The sequence below is a fragment of the Dermacentor albipictus genome, chromosome 9 (assembly GCF_038994185.2).
Source record: "Dermacentor albipictus isolate Rhodes 1998 colony chromosome 9, USDA_Dalb.pri_finalv2, whole genome shotgun sequence".
NCBI classification, from domain to species: domain Eukaryota; kingdom Metazoa; phylum Arthropoda; class Arachnida; order Ixodida; family Ixodidae; genus Dermacentor; species Dermacentor albipictus.
Window position 1 is genome coordinate 13,511,458 of NC_091829.1, and position 17,409 is coordinate 13,528,866.

At 44.0% G+C, this 17,409-nt stretch overlaps 1 protein-coding gene across 1 annotated transcript in view; it reads right to left on the reverse strand.

Annotated features, from left to right (window-relative positions):
* Positions 1-384: 384 nt before the first annotated feature.
* LOC135903735 (probable peptidoglycan muropeptide transporter SLC46) overlaps positions 385-17,409 on the reverse strand; it is a 28,648-nt gene continuing 11,623 nt past the window's right edge. The window contains exons 2-7 of the mRNA XM_065434120.2: positions 12,892-13,207; positions 10,063-10,798; positions 8,972-9,208; positions 6,144-6,227; positions 3,664-3,820; positions 385-1,101 (exon numbers count right to left, since the gene is read on the reverse strand). Of these exons, the coding sequence (XP_065290192.2) occupies positions 1,017-1,101; positions 3,664-3,820; positions 6,144-6,227; positions 8,972-9,208; positions 10,063-10,798; positions 12,892-13,164 (1,572 nt within the window). The 5' untranslated portion in view covers positions 13,165-13,207 and the 3' untranslated portion in view covers positions 385-1,016. The remainder of the gene's footprint in view (positions 1,102-3,663; positions 3,821-6,143; positions 6,228-8,971; positions 9,209-10,062; positions 10,799-12,891; positions 13,208-17,409) is intronic.

Here is a 17,409-nt window from a genome sequence, read left to right on the forward strand (position 1 = left end):
ATGTAACGGCAGACGTGCAGATGTGGGTACAAGCACTCGATCAGTTTTACCAAGCGGTCACATTAAGCAATTGCAAGAACGTTGCATAAATGAGCCAGTCACGCGGGTTCTATTAACGCACCATAATAGAACATTAAGGCAGCCTCTCAGCTACGGTAATGTACACAAATTTTGCAATTGCACCAATAGGCAATTTTGTCTATTGCCTCATGCGATTTCTATTCGGCCCAGACTACCAGAGAGAGTGTTTAATTCTAGCATAATATAGAATTATTTATTAGGCTAGTGTTTATCGCTTGAAAATTAGTGATGAAATAAAACATACAATAAAAATTATCATATGATCCTTTTCATGCGTGTATGCGATGCGGAAAATATCTGCAGAAAATTCTTACATTTTTATGTGTGCTATATTTGATATCTTTTTTCATAATTGAAGATATTGTTGTGTACGAAGTAAGATGTTATCACCACCTTGTTATTGCTCTATATAAATTGCTCTCAGATATATTAAACGAAGAGTTTGTACATGACAAGTTGTTCTCCGCCTCTCTTTTCGTTTACACTCACTCCTGCACGGGCCCGCAGAGGGCAAGAAGTGTGTAACACAAATATCCGACAATGACCCTTGTCAGATGACTTTCCAGTTTCAAACACAGACTATCATCTGACAACTTACTGACGGGGTGACAGTGAGCGCGTGAGTTGTCCTTGTCCTTATACGTGTACGCATTTCTTCGTGCCATCGTTTCTGCACCATGAACCCCAAACAATTTGCTCAACATTCAGTCCTTCTAAGCAATACTTTTTGAAAGCGAGTTGAGCAGCTGCCCCCTTACAGGAGGTTTGACACCGATTAATCGATGACCCAGATAGAGACATGCGATCGCACCAAACACATGGCCTGCAACGCTTTCTCAAGTTGCCCACAGTCAATGGTGACCACACTATAGCACGCCATGCTGGTCCGCCTTCTGACGACCTGAGTTTCTGTTGACCGTACGCCTTATCGTGCTTCAATTACTGACGGCTGCTGATGCTTCCTCTGTGTTTGGCATGCCTTCATAAGTGATGTACCGCCGGTGCACCTTAGTGACGTAGCTGAAAATAAAGCAATACTCCTCAATGACGCAAATAATAATAATGATTTAATAGTAACCGTAAATAATATCGATCGCATAAGGAAACGCTTGCGACATCTAGCTTAGGCGTACAATGCAGTTATCGACTCAGAAACTCGCGCAATGACATGAGTGTTCAAATTAACGGTGTTCAGTTAAAAAAAAGTGCTTACAGCAGACCGTAGCCTTTACGTGAGATCCCTGAAATGTAAGAAGGGATCAGAAGGTGAGATATCACTACTTCACCATAGATGATCTATTGTTCGTTTTTAGTTTCGAACATTTTGACATATTTGTGCCTCAGATTCAAATCAACGACCCATCTCTCAGCCCATTTCCAAAGCATATTTAAAATCCTTCATCTTAATTTTTAATTGCAGGTGCAAGCAAACCCCCTGAGGGATAGCTCCTGAATGAAGGAATGTTTGATGCTTAATGGTGCAAGGGCCAGGTATGGCCAAAGAGCACCATGCTGATGTTAATGAGTTCGTAGTAGTGTAATGGGATCTATGAAGTTCGTTTCACGTGGCTGTAAAGGGGCCTAAAAGACGTTTGTGCAAATGGCATAAAATCTAGGCGTAATAAAATTATGACAATGAATAATGACGTGTACTGTGAACACTAATATGCATTCGCAAAAATGATGCGATATACAAAATATGGTAGATGCTAAAATTGTCTAAAAGCACTACTGCCTCGCCAGAGCCCTTGAAACACAAGGGCCGAGATGCATGTGCTATACGAAACTATCACAGCGCTATCCTCTGGAGAGAGGAGGCGCTACAAACGTATGGGGCTAATCACATGTAACACAACGTCTTTCAGGAAACCTAGGACTGCGTTGGTGTCAAAGAGCCGTTCTGGGCCGAGTAACATTACAGGATGAAGGGGAATATGCTGCCGGTATGCTAAGGGAAAATGTTTCTTTCTCTCAGATTCGGCTTTCCGACACTCCAGGAGAAGGTGGAGGGCGGTCAGCCTCTCCCCGCATCTACCACATGTTGGAGGCTCATTCCCAGTGAGTAAAAAGTTATGGGTACCAAATGTGTGTCCTATTCTTAGACGACAGAATAGGACATCTGTCCGGCGTGATTTTGTTGCAGAAGACCAGAAACCTAATTGTGGCTTTATTACGTGCTGCTTATTTGTTTACAGGTTCCACAAGCGTTGCCAGTAGTTTCGCAGTTTCCTTCATAACAAGGGCTTCAGATCTGTGACAGGGACTGCAGTGGTACGATTAACAGCATGCGATACAATTGACGTGACCATCTGGTCCGCTAGAACGTTACCCTTGATGCCCCTATGGCCAGGCACCCAGCATATAATCACATGCTGGCTAGATATATACGCTCTACATAGAATGCAATAGAGCTCTGTAAGTACCGGGTTTTTGTGTTTACAGAGTGACTTCAATGCTTTTACGACGCTTAAAGAATCTGTAAATATAATTGTTTTTTGAAGATTTGATTTTCTTATTTTTTTCCCATCCGACAATAATGCATGGGCCTCAGCCGAGGGATAGCTCATCTCTTATATGCGTTGAAATTGCTGCAATTAAAAACGTTGTTCGAAGTCACCTTCTATCTTATTCTGCATTCATCGCGTGTTTCTCCTTCGGTTATCCTGTGGCTGCTCATGATTGCTCAGCGTCTGTAATATTATCGGTTTGAGCACCAGGTGGCGGGTTCAATTACGCACTAAAGTTGGTGCTCTTTGAGGTTGAATAAAAAATGCTGATGCATTGAGGGTATGGTGCCTATGAGAGAACGCCAGCAGGCGGCCAGCAAAAAAAAAAAAGAAAAAGAGAGATGCCGCAGATTCTCTAGCCCTAATTCCCTTAAATCAAATAATAGCACACTGTGATCATCCCCGCATTCCTCGTTACGTTTAGATATTGCCACGTTATCTTAAGAAAAGTAAAACCTTTGGTACTGTTGGTAAACTTTGAGAGAAGTTAGGTCCCATCTCGTGAACTTCTGGAATTTCAGAAATATATTACATCAAATAATCTTTCTGCACATTTTTACCATGATTCGCTGAGTTTCGAGCCAACAATACACTCTACGTAATTCATCATCGAGAAAAATTATTCGCAGTGTCCCACATACACACGTTTGATCCACGCAAATACACAAAGCAATTTTTGCTACGCTTAAAAAATTAAATTATGGGGCTTTACGTGCCAAAACCGCTTTCTGATTATGAGGCGCGCATAGTGAAGGATTTCGGAAATTTCGACCACCTTAGGTTCTTTAACGTGCACCTAAATCTAAGTACACGGGTTTTTCCGCATTTCGCCCCCATCGAAATGCGGCCGCCGTGGCCGGGATTCCATCCCGCGACCTCGTGCTCAGCAGCCTAACACCATAGCCACTGAGCAACCACGGCGGGTATTTTTGTTACGCTAATGATTTTGCTCATTCTGGGCATTTTCATATGCGGGAGGAAGGTTCGAGAAAGCAAGTATTATTCGTTCACTTGAGATGATAAACTCTATATATCAATCAATCAATCGATCAGCAGTAAGCGGAAAATACAGTACCCCATGAGACCAACGGCGATTCCGGTAATTCCGGCGGCGGCTAGGTAGGGAAGACCCGGCATGAAGGCGATGGACACGTTGAACAGCCAAGTAAGTAGCACGTCCCCCGCCAGTGGTACCACAGTGTCGAACGAAGAAAGGAACGCGAACACCTTGCCTGCATCACAGGTGCGCAGAGTTCGACATTAAGGGGATATTTCTACGACTTGAATCTCTTAGACACTTGTTATTTTGTGCCGACTGTGCTGGGTTCACTTACGAGAAAGACACCACAATCTTTGGTTATGTATTTGTAAGGCAGGAGAAGTCTTCCTATAATTCTGCAAAGAAGGGCATGGTCCAATGGTGGGACCGCACCTCTATCCCACAGCACAGCTGTTCGATGCTCTAACCATTAAGCCACGGCAAAACACACGCTGCTATCGCGACAAAGTAGCTCTTTCAAACGTCTCGCGCATGCGCCACGTGCCAGGTTCTCACATTCTTACCTCGTAACTGATAGTACTTTGAGACGATGTGTCAGATAGCACGGCCTTCCGGATTGGCTCACGAAAACGGGTAGATGCAAGGGAAGAAAACACTAGTCTGCTTAATTGAGTTCGGGAGCTTTACGGGCTTTGGCAGAACCACGATTTGATTATGAGGCACGCCGGAGTGGAGGATATTGGATTAATTTTGACCACCAGGGGATCTTTAACTTGCCCCCAATGCACAGGACACGGGCGTTTTTTTGCATTTCGCCTCCATCGAAATGCGGCCGCAGCGGCCGGAATTTGATCCCGAAATCTGGTGCTTAGCAGCGGAACACCACAGCCGCTAAGCCACTGCGGGGATACTTGTCTGATGAACCGAAGAAAGTCGTTCTCTGTAGAACTATCAATTGCACCAAATATTTTCAATGGCGCGGAAACCATCTGCTTTAAGCTGTTGTTGTGGTCCTGAATGTTAGTTGCGCATAGCTGCAGTGAGTGATTGACAAATAATGGAATGGTTAAAGAAGACAAACAATGGGAAGGTGAATCTGCAAAATTTTCGGTTTTCGCAGATCTCGATCGCCCGGCAGCTGGCACATCACCAGCCACGGTGATGTGCCAAAGTGGTGATGTGGCTCCAAAGTTCCGCACCATGTGTTAGTATGCTAGGTAGAATGCAATTATTGCACACATTTCATCGATAACGGTAAGCTCGCAGTCAGGACTTGATAATACCTTCTGTAGGCACTTCAACCCATTTTTAATCCTCTGTAAACTTTCTTCTCACGATGAGGTTCCCTATGAATAACGGATCTAGATAGACGTACTCCTACACTGATTTTAGAGGCTTGATTACGGATTATAAAATCTTGGTCTCTTGCCAGGCTATTGGACATTACCGTAATGTCCCGCATAATAATTTTCAACCCTACTCTTACACTTTCTTGGTTAAGGACCTCAATAATTTATTAAAATTCGTCCACATCACTGAGGAACAGGACAATGTCATCCGAAATCATGGCCGATTCGCCGCTGCCGAGCACCGACCAGTTTGTATGACGGTCACAGGCAACTGCCCCGCTAGGTGCCCGGCTCTCCAAGGAAGAGCTGCTTGGGAGAGGTTCGTACAGGCCTCTAGACTTGCTGTTTCAGCTTAATTCTCTTTATCGTTGTTCCATGCACAGTAGCACACACTGCAACCACTGCCTGCTCTGGCATTGCTGCTTTCGGTGTTCTCACTTCTTCGAGTGTGCGTGCGACTGCATTTGCTCTAAAATTATCTTGGTTTGGACTTAACGATAACATGTATGAAAAAAAATTATTCTGAAATGGTTATTGGAGGTTTAAGTGCCGGAAGTGGCGTCTTGTTGCACAGCCGGTGAGCTAATCGCATCATCAGTCTGCATTTTGTTCTTATTTTTTGTTTTAATGCTGACGAGAGAAGTGACAAGTATAATTATTTATAACAGAACGGAAAATTCAGCTAGTTGGTCCATACCAAGCATGGTCTCAATGGCGCTAAGTTGACGAAACCCAAAAACAAAGAAGGTAGACACACACCCTGAGTGTGTGCCTCACTTTTTCGTTCTTTTGTTTCAAGTAAGCGCTACTTAAGACCATACATAATTATTCATAAGCAGTAACAACAGTGGCGTACGATTACACTGCAAGTGTAGCAGCAGTGTTAATATCTAAACGAAGCAGAGATTGACGGGGCGAAATGCAGTTCTGGCAGGTTTTTTGGAATTGACATTCGCGTTAACGCTGACCAGTCAATCAAAAGTAAGTTATTTTTTTATTGAAGAGCTCACTGTAGAGGTTAACAGAATCTATTAGTGCCTAAAACATGTTTGTGCCGTAAGCGGGTCTCTTATAAAATTACGCGCGGTTCGAGAGAAGAAAAAGGAAAAGCTGATATCAACAACTCTTTGAAGAAAAAGGAAGAGCTGATATCAACGTCTTTCCTCAACGGATATAAAGCTATCGACGTCGAATGTCGGGACTCACCAACTTCGTTGTTCCCCACCAGCTTCGAGAGATGCGTACGGATACCCGCCTTTGCCAGGAATGTTGGTATGCCCACCACGCGGCCTGGAATTAAATTATACAAGGTGGGACGCATACACTTGTGATAAGGGATCTTCGAGTATCATCGCCGAATTGCGCCCCCATTGACAACTCCAGCACTTCTAATAGCTATTAATACCAAAGTGGCGACAAAGACATTGAAAGTAGGGCAATGTGTGTTTTGTGAAGTGTTCTTTATTGTTTATTTTTTTTGTGCAACCTCGTCACAATGTAGTGATGGACGGCATTCGTTTGCACTTTATTTTCTTTAACAACCTCGCACGTGATTGTGGCTTTACGTCATCCCCATTTGTTTCTTTTTCCTTTTTTCCGTGCCCATCAAGATTTTTTTCGAGTAACTTTCATCACTGATAGCGCCTTAACCCATAAAGGAAGAAAATCAAATAGCAAGAAGCAAGTGTTTCTAAACACTCTACCTGATCCCCCAGGTGAATCTGCCTAACACCATGGATGTTACGGAGGCGGAATACAAGTAGTTGTCATCTATAAGCAATATATGTTAATCTGCTATATGCAATACAGTTATGCGCGAAATTTCACTGGTTCATCTGGAGCAGAACATAATTGCCTTAAAGCATTTTCCTTTCTATCGGTCATTTCAGATAAACTCGCTCCATGACATGTCACTTTGTCTTTTGCTTGACCACGAAGTCACAAGTTCAATCATAACTTCAGAAGACGTAAAATATGCGGATATCAGATGCCAACTACACTTGGACTACAGTTGAAATTTACGGAAATCCTTGCGGTACAGATCGTCTTCGTCAATTAAAATTTGCCAAAGCCAAGCGCAATTTGTGCGCCAATTGAAAGGTCAAAATACCGCATACACTCCCCTAAGGGCCACGCTTTCTTCCGTGATCACGATGAGGCGCGGCCATCATGATCATCATATATAGGGGGCGAGTCATTTGTCCAATTTTTCCGGACGTGCGTAATGTACCAAAAGAAGGAATGCAACTATTTCCACAACGTATTTCTTTATTCGCGCATGCGCGTCATCCACTGATGCTCGTCGACTCCTCACTAAATTACGCCGTTGCTCGTTATCGGTTAGGTGCGAACTCACTTATGCGATCGTCCGCAGTGCCATTTATTACGCTAGATTAGACCTGTGAATTTAAAGCTCTGCAAAAGAATGTCGAAGGACGCCCCGCGCCAGGCATAGTGTGTTCGGACATTTTTCTTTCAACTTTCTTATTCTCCTTTTTTAGATTTTGGCATGTTAAGTTAGCGATGCACCTATTGCATTAATGCGGCTCTTACGTGAGTGCGGCCATTATACTCAGGCGTATACGATAGCTCTTCTAAAACGACCAGTTGAATCAGCCATGCCCTTGTCTGACACGAGCAGCCTTGCAGCAAATCCCGATCGTCGAGGGAATGGGAGACACTACAGGGAGCCTTAAGCTGAAAGCACGTGACCCTTATTTCCGACCTATACATTCGGCGCGTCCATTTTAAGGAACGCAAAAAAGTGGCTCTCGTGGCCAGAATGCGCACCAATCACACGAGAGAATTCAGTTCTCCTTTAACATATACGGATCAAAGAGCAAAGAAAAAAAAATCGTATGCTATGCATGATATCAACGGTAGCTGGATAACCTGCTAATGTGGCATTTCCCTTTAGGCTTGTACATATGAAACATTATGCCGATTTCCAATCTACCCTGGCATATGGAACATTCGACTCCACCCTCTATCGCCCTCCGCTATTTGCGCTGACCATCAATGGCCAATAGATCGTGGCGAGATGTGTGAAACGTCCACCCAAGGTTGGAGAAAACAGGGTACGATGGCAGGGTACCATGCAGGATGCTAGCAAGTGCCCCCAGTGGGTGCTTTAATAGTTTAAAATGGTAGGCTATTCGGTAATCTTGGGAGTGTATTCCATAGGTGTCCACCTAGTGGACATGTCCATTTCGTTTCCTGCTGAAGTTCTGATTGGGTAGGCTGAGGTACGGCGTCAGAAGGAAACAGGTAGCTTCAGCCAATCAGCATTTGAACAGCAGAGGAAATGGACATGTTCACTAGGTGGATACTTATAGAATAGCTACCTTGCACTTGCTTTCTTTGGGAGGAAAAAGGAGGAGGAGGGGGACGGAGCTTTTGTTTTTATCAAGAAAATGAAATTTGCACTGTATTTTCTTAAATTTAGTTGCATAGACAGCCACGCTGATGACGTAAGCGGCGGATTCTGGGCTTTCCGCCGGCTTCCCATATTTTATATGTTTTATGAAGAAAAAGCTTTTGGAAGTTACCACGTTAACCACCGTATTCAGAAATGCTCCTTAACTTGAAGCCCATGCTTGACTCGCCCAACTAAACGCCCGACACGAACGCGCCAAAGGAAATTGTAACGAAAGTCGAGGATACGTTTACTCCAGACGCCCTCTAGATCAAGTCAAGCATGGGCTTCAACTTAGGGCACACTTCTGAATATGGATTTCGGCTTCTTTCGAACTGAGTACAGCATTTTTACCGACAAGCAATCATCTACCCGGATAAGAAACTGCCCCAGTGCATTACGTGACGGGTGTAAAGTGTAGATAAGTCAAGCTGGTGTCGACAGTTGCCATTATATTTTGTCTCTTTCCAAGCGTACGAGGTATCCTCTCACAAAGGGCTGACTGATTTAGCATTCAGAAGGTCTGATCTCTAACCCGAGCTTAACCTAACATGTTTATTCTGTGTCCCTTAAGGGTAATGCATCTGCTCACAACGCAGAAAAACCAGCGAACACGTACTGAGATAGTACAGCCACTCCGTGTAGGCCAGTCCCAGCACGGCCATCTGCGCGGTTGCGAAGAACACTCCGACGACCGCCATGCCGGGATCGCTAATCTTGAACACTCGCAGGAAGAGGTAGATGAGCGGCACGTACAACGCCAAGCACGCCAGCGACGTCACGGTCTGCACGGTCGCGTATTGTCCCACGCTCCAGGAGTACATTTTGCGCACGTAGTAGTAGTCGATAGACTTGGCTGCAAGAGCGTGTTTAAGACATGGAATCAATCGGCAGATTGGCCCAACTTTTTCGAAACCAAGATTTTCATCCTGACAAACATGTATGGCAGCGTTAAAGGAACTTTATGGTGAAATTTTGAGTAATCTATTTCTTGTTCTGCATCTGTTGCTTAGCATGTATAAGATTTTCTCAACGCGACGTATCCAAGATTGATACCTCGCTCGCATACTAATATAAAAGTGTTGTCAAACAGATCACACATGTATGCGGCATTTTTTTCTGATCAACGTAAAGAAGGCTCCCTAACCTACCAAGTTATCATGGCTGGACTATTTCAGTGTGCCTTTATCAGAAAGAATGGCAATCGACCTTGTCTCTCCACCTCTTTGCGCCAGCGATATCATACTATTTCTGCTTACAAGCGTTAGGACTATATGTTGATCTTGTATTATTCAGAGAGAGAACCGGATTGATTGTTTCTTCAGTGTGCGATTAACAGTATTTATTATTTACGACTGTCGCTTCATATACGATAAGCAAGAACCATATGCTATATTATTTTACGAGAAATAGTCATATCTAAATATGCGAGCTCGCGCTAAGCCGAACGTGTCTGTACGACTGACTTCACTCATGCAAACTTAGAGTAATGTCACGCTTTGGAAAGTTCAACTGTACGAGGATGATGATTTATTGGCATCCCTTTCGGACATGCGTGGTAACAAATAGTAGCCCAGCCCGCTTGAGCTAATAAAGTAATCTATAAACATTTCTGAGTCTAGCCTACGCCTACGGCACTAGCCACACCTAATAGCAAAATAAAATCAAAATAAAGAACACACGCTTAATGCGAGCCTCACCCATACTTACAGGACTGCTCGAAGACAACTCCGCAGGTGGCGCCGAAGAGGCACAAAATCTGCGCCCTGCCTTTTTTAGGCCTGGCCTTCATCGTGCATTTGAAGCCCTCGCACAGGTTGTTCACTTTGAAGAGGTTTCGCAGCTTCAGCGTCACGCCATCCGCCTCGTGCTCGGGCATCACAATATCCTCGATGGCCAGGAAGGCCCAGAGAACAGCCACGCTGGCGAAGAATAGAGAGACGCTGAGCACCGTCTTCAAGCCGCAGTGGCCGTACAGCTGCCCTCCGAGGAAACCGCCGACTGTGATGAACAGGACTATGACCATGCTGAGCCCGAAGAACCGGGCCCTCCTGCCCTTCACGCCTGTCGTGACAGCCGCCACGCTGTGCACTGCGGCGAAGACGGTGATGAGACCCCCGCTGAGGCCGTCCGGGATGGAGGAGAGGATGTTGGCGTACAGCGGCATCTCCATGCGGTACACCGTCACTAGAGTCAGCGCCGTACTCGCCAGAAAACCCAAGGTGGCGATGACCAGCGGCAACCTGTAGCCGTACTTGTCGCACCAGGGTCCAATGAAGATGGCGACGACTGAAGAGGGCGCCATGGCAACGATGGTCTGCGCGGTGCTCGTCGTGCTCGAGATCCGTTCGGCTGCGTCCTTGATGGACTCGTTTTCGTCCAAGCGCGCGCACACGCTCGTGTTCATGTGCAGCTCGTTGAGGCAAGCCTTGCGGAGAAGCAGGTCCTGAAACGACACTCGGCTGTGTACGGGCGATTTTAGATTTTTTGCCGACTGCGACGGCCGTATTCTGACAGCGGGAAAGTGATGCCGGCGTTTCCAAACCGCCGCGCGAGCAGACTAGTTTGATTCGTGGAGGAAATCGTTTACTCATCGATAAACTTTATCGGTGTTTATCTTCCAAAGCTACTGTACATTTTTGCGATGAGGGACGCCGTTGTGGAGGTCTCGGGATTAATTTATATTACATGTAGTTACATTTAATACGTTGAAATTCCTCTTAACGGACGTCTATGACTTGCAGATTACGTCTTTGAGTTTGAGAAATATGGCTGCCTAACCCACGAACTCGAGTGTTTTCAAGCATCAGAGAGAGAAGAAAAAAAAAATACCCGAACGGCCGGCAGCTTAATGCAGTTGCACCTGGTACGTTACCTTACACTGGGCGAGAAGTAATCGGGAAGAAGACATAAAGAGATAACAAGTGACACGTTCGCACACAGATGATATTACCGCTGTGCTACCGCGACAGCTATCCAGGCACAGAGAGAACAAACTATTGCAGAACACTAAAGCATGGGGCAGAGCTAAATGACTGCAGTTTATTTATAACTTGTACAACGGTCATTACTTGGGAAAAAGAAAGCGCAGCCGGGCAGTTGACTAATACTGCCCAGAAGAGATGTGACCAATGTACTTGCTTGAAACTGAGGTTTCATGATGCAAACAGGAAAGAATGATATTTGAATAGAAACTTAAAACTGAACACGTTACTATAGTTCTGCTGTTATAGCACATGTCCGAGAAGGCACAAGATGGCAGCTCTCGGGTTTTATGTTGCAATTTCGCTTTTTCCAAAGCTGTGACAACAGACATGGAGTGACTCTGTCATGTAGGCAGCGGCTCGGAGCAGCGTTTACTACAAATTTTCTGTTCACGAAACATGCAACACTTGGCAGTGTATCAATCAGTGCGCCCATATATCAATTTCCATAATGTCCATGCAAAGAGATGGCTATTCCACGCTAAGTAGGATGAATGACAGCACAGCCTGCAACATTTGTGGTTCTGAAAGCCATCGAGCACAATTTTTTTTACGCGACTGCTCTCGATTTAACCCTTTACCGCACTGTGTATAATATATGGTACGCCTAGAACAACTTCTAATGCAACAGAATGAATATAGAAATTACTACATATTCACCCAGAATGAATGTCACCTCTAGCAATAAAATATATAGCGACTTTAAACCGGAGATAATGCTTGAGTCATACTTTCTTTACGTATGGCGGCAGATTGTGGCACAAGATGCAATAAGCTCGTAGAAAAACAGGTTATTTCCACAATTTATATATCTGATGATCGCGCACAGAAATATAAGTGTTAATTTACTATTTATTAACCTACAGTAATGTTCTGATAGTTTAACATAACACCACGGTTTATAAATTAAACGGCCTGGATGTTAAAGGTATATAACAGTCAATTAAGAATGACGTACGTCATGAAAAAAATAAAAATCCTACTAGCTGCAGCTATGAGAAATAAGCTTTATCTCTAAAAGCAATCTGCCGAGTATATTCAAGTGGTTTTGATATTTTCTTCTGCAATTTTTTTTTGAAATGCCTTTTTGCATGGTCATAAATACGCCTGTAACTACATGGCTGTATTTATATACAATAAGCGACAATGGTTGCTTATATACAGAGCTTGGTTTAGGCACATCTGGCTTATGCATAGGTTTGTCTTTTTTTTCACAAGTCATTCAGTAAGAGAATAACACAGGAAGACCACCATTCTTTGTTGCATTGGGGCAATTATTTGAGTACCAATGACCGAGTGAAATGACCGATACCTCGTGTCCCTACACCCTAGTGCCGAAAGGAAATCGTATAGATTATTCCGGATAATATTCCTGCATTCCCTAATCCTATGTCTGCACGAGATCGTCTATTCTCATACATTTCGAGGCCGGTGGGACCTGGGGTACTATCATTGATATAGAAAGGCGGGACGCATTGTAAAAGGCGGCATTACAAAAAAAATAAACTACAACTGTAAGAGCCTTGTTGGGTTGCTTCAGACCGCGGGCACATACCTGTATTGGCGTCATAGTCATGAAACGCGAGACCAAGTACAGCGCCAAGAAGGTCTCTACTCTGGCAGCACGTATGGCGTCGATGACTCGGCGACATACTGGTGGCGTGGACACAACGTTGACGTCCCCGCCTTGTGGGTCATGTGACACGTCGCGGTTCTCGCCGATCGGTTTCATAACAGGCCGGCGATGTGCAACGCTTTCTGTGCGCTCACCACGCGGATGGAAGCCCTCGCCAAACACCGCCGTTGGGCCCGACGCCTTGTCCTCCATCGGCAATGTCACCGAGAAATTGGTGACCAGATCGGATTGCACGCTGCGAAGACATGTGCGCTATATCATTTGACAGATAGCTCTAACTCGCGGCGACTCCAGTTCTCTGTTCTGGTGTATGCGAAGTGCAGAAATAATTTGTTTCCTTAGGCAAGCACTGAACCTAATTAGGACGCTGAAGCAAACTTCACAAAATGCTGGAAACCGAATCTATTTATGAAACTGCTTTTCAACAAAAGAACTGAAAAAAAAAGTTGTTCATAAAGAAAATGGAGCACTGAATGTACAACTGTAACGTCGTGCCGGAAACGTTTTGCAGTTCTATCAAATGCAATTATACTGATCTTTAAAGCAGAGTAACTTAACGTAATCATGAAACCATACGAGAAATATCTCGAGATTTCAAATTCATTGTGCACTACCTCTAAAATCACCGGCACATCTTTATCGCGGTCATAAGCAAAGCACAAAACCTTTATTCAATGACATTTTTGTACGAAACGTCACACAAACTAGACAAGCTAACACATCGTGGCATCATAAGTTGTTTGTCACCTCCTGTGCGTTTGTAGACAGCTGGCCGAAAAAAATGTCACAGGGCTACGCTGCACAGGCAACACAGTCAAAGCGTAAGCTGGAGGAGCGCCTCCATACGATCCAGTCTTAAAGTGCTTGAGTCTTTCACAAGAACGAACTGAACTGCCCTTCCGGCGTCGACAGCGAGCTGGGGTTTGTGCTGCTCTCTGCACAACGATCGGCTGAGCCCGACGTTGCCCGGTTGCAGCCGCGCAGGCAGCTCAACGATTCGCTTCTTCAGCAGTGGTTCGTAGTTTGCTAAGAGGCGCCATAACGCGCACGTTCCGAATAGCAAGCACAGGCATCGAGACTATGCGGCGCACGTGTCACATCCATTGACACTTGGCAAGATAGGGTGCAACTGCTACATGTCGTGACACCTGCTGGAATACAACACAACTGCAATGCAGAGTGTGCACGTATATACTCTACACGGCGCGCATCTCGCATCACGTGATTCATCGCGGGCTACGGGACGCCTATATAGGGCATGTTTCCGCAACAGTCAGCAAGCGCGAGAGAAACGCAGCGGTAGAAAAGCTGGTTTTGTCCCTCCAGGAATTGGATTTTTTTTTCTCATTGGTGGGCATAGTTGCCAGACAGCGGCGGCTGCGGATATCGCCAACCGAAACGGCCATGGTATTGAGCCCATAAGAGCTTACGCTGTAAAACGAAGTGCTACACAGCGGTTTTAAGATATCGGTTAGAGCTGACGTGCGAAAACGTTTCCAAACATAAGTCAGAGTTGGCGCAGTTGGTAAAATATCGAGGGACAATAAATTACGTCGCAGGACGCCCACTTCGCGGGAATGTTATAAACACGTACGTTCCTATGTAAAAAAGTTAATGTGTTCATTCCATGCTATTTTGGCAAGCTTAGGTCTACACAAACCTTCAGTTGTGTAGACCTAAGTGTTTCAGTTGTGTAGACCTAAAGATGCCTTGTCCTAATGACAAGGCATCTTTGTCAATAATAAAAGAAGAAAATATAACATCTTCAGCTTAGACATATCCAAAGTAACACAACATAAGTTAAAATGGCATTAGCTTTTAGGTTTAATATTAGCAGATTATTCCTTGAGCCATTTCGTCACTGAATATTTTTCGTTTGGTAGAGATTGTTTTGCTGGACATGTTCAATGTGAAAAACCCTCAGCGGCATGACGCAAAAAGAAAAAGATAATTTTACAATTTTTAGTCAAGTTACAAAAATCGTGTCAAACGACGCCACTAGGGCTCAAAGGTTGTGAGTCACCACATGATGTATATTTTGAAAAAAACCTACAGCTTTCTTGTATATTATATTGCAGGGGCCGAAAAATTTGCATTTTATTACTGCAAAACGTTATGCTGGCTCCTGTAATCTTCAAACAAGGAAATATAACTGTAGCAAATAAAAATAAGCTTATCACAGGTGTTACGACTTCCTGTTCTATGTGGCAGTTCACGCCCAGTTCTTGATATCCGTGAACTTCTCGAAGCGATCTTCAGTTTCTTTTTCGTCTAGCGAGCAGGTTGGGAACATGAGTTCAATGAGACTTCCGTGTTTCGATTGATGAACAATGTAAACTCTGGTGCAAAAGTCTAGAGACCACGGCGTATGCAAAGAAAGAAATAATTTCTTCTAGCACAGCCGCGCAGCTTGAAATTGTATAAAAACATGCACTGGTAAAGCAGGCGCCCGTTGGCCGTACACTTGATTTATGCCTTTATGCTTAGGCCGCGAAGAAAAAGAAAGTATTCAGCGTCAGTTCTCTATCTTGTTTAAACTTTTGCACTCGACTGTAGATCCACCTGAATATTATGTTGAGCTTTAGCACTTTTTTCAGCTAAATAACATTCCTGAAAGAGTAAGCATGCTGAAAAACAAGAAAAATACCCCCTATAGCTTTTAGAAAACGCTTCGGAAAACTTGAAAGAAACCAAATTGACTGCTGCCAACGTCAATTTTACAACCACTGAGCCCTGGTGGCTTTGAGTTCGCACACGGCAAAATGAGCTATTGTGTGAGTTGCGAAAATTACTTTGCGCATGCTTTTTTTCTTGAGCTGCTACTCCAGATATTTTTATTGAACAATAAAAGTATGAAGCTAGATGCCCAAGTTGTTTGGCGCTGACGATGTCCTGCAGTGAAACGACAAGTGTTGCTCCTACTATTTATTTTCATAATTTCATTTTTCCGTAGAACAATTGTCTTGCTCCATTCGACCTCAAATTCTGGGAATTTACTCAGGACTATTTCATGAATTGTGTGGGACTAATAAGTGTTTACTTCCGCCACGAGGGTTACGGGGGGGGGGGGAAGGCGGGGCTTAAAACTACAACAAGCTTGACGGGCCCCCAGTCCCTACTTGTGTAAGGACAACTGGGCAAACAAATGTCCTAATGACAAGGCATCTTTGTCAATAATAAAAGAAGAAAATATAACATCTTCAGCTTAGACATATCCAAAGTAACACAACATAAGCATACAAAGCACACCCATGCTTCTTGTGCAGTGGCATCGAACATCATGTGGAAACCAAAGAATAAGTCTGTGCCTTTTGTAATGCATTAAGCATACAAATGTGCGCAGTAATCTAAAATTTCAGCAAGGTGTGTTTTCCAAATCAATACCACCTTTCTTCAAGCCATCTAAAAATTTTGGAAAATGATAAAAGAAGATTTGGTTCACCGCAGTTTATGCCCTTTGTTTGGACAAGTCACGTATCAAGGTGTCAAATGTTACAGGCCGCGCTAATAGAGGAGATCAATCTGGTTAAATAATTAGTCTCTAGTCTTTGTTCCTAGTTGTATCATGAAAAGAAATTGAAATAGTAAACTGCAATAGTTGTCGCTATATTGTGATTATGAAAGTCCTTCGGTGTGCTTTGATATTTCTTGAGCTGAAAGATGCTTCTTATAGCTTCTGCACACTATAAATGTTGCCGAAGTTGCTCATGGAGGAAGTGACCCACACAAGGTGACAGTAATTCATGTGCGAACACAACAAAGAGTTGTATAGGATCTGTTGAAAACCAGATTTACATGGTGGAGAAAAGTGCCCCATGAAACCGTGTACCTTGCATAATTTGGCCCAGTGGCACCGAATAATTCTGGGCATGCTGGCGTTGCAGACAAGCTGCCTGTGGCGAAACAGCAGGCTGAACAAGCGAATCAGTAACTGGTATGAATACACGGCTAAAAGCAACGCGCGTTTTGTGCCATCATGCACTAGGTCTTACACCGAGACAACACGGTTAGATTCCGTAGCTTTAAAAACAGAGTCCAGCATAACCCGAAATTAGAGTTTTTCAGATTTCACAACATTGCTTGGTAAACTTCCAACCCACTTGAGTTGTCAAAGGTGATTTGTTCGCGAGAATACTTAGTAGCAGGGCGCAAAGATGCCATAAGATTAGACAACCCCAGTTGAAAATGACAACAGAGGTTGTGTTCAGTACTACAGAAATTTCTGTTGTACAACAGGATTTTTCTGTAGTAACTACAGATTCCTGATGGAGCGACAGACTTTTCTGATGTACAACAGACATTTGTTGTTGCTACTACAGAAGTACAGTCTGTCGTATGTCTGTTGTTACAACAGAAAGCTGAAGCTCTACAACAGATTTTTGTAGTACTACAGAAATTTCTGTTGTACAACAGGATTTTTCTGTAGTAACTACAGAT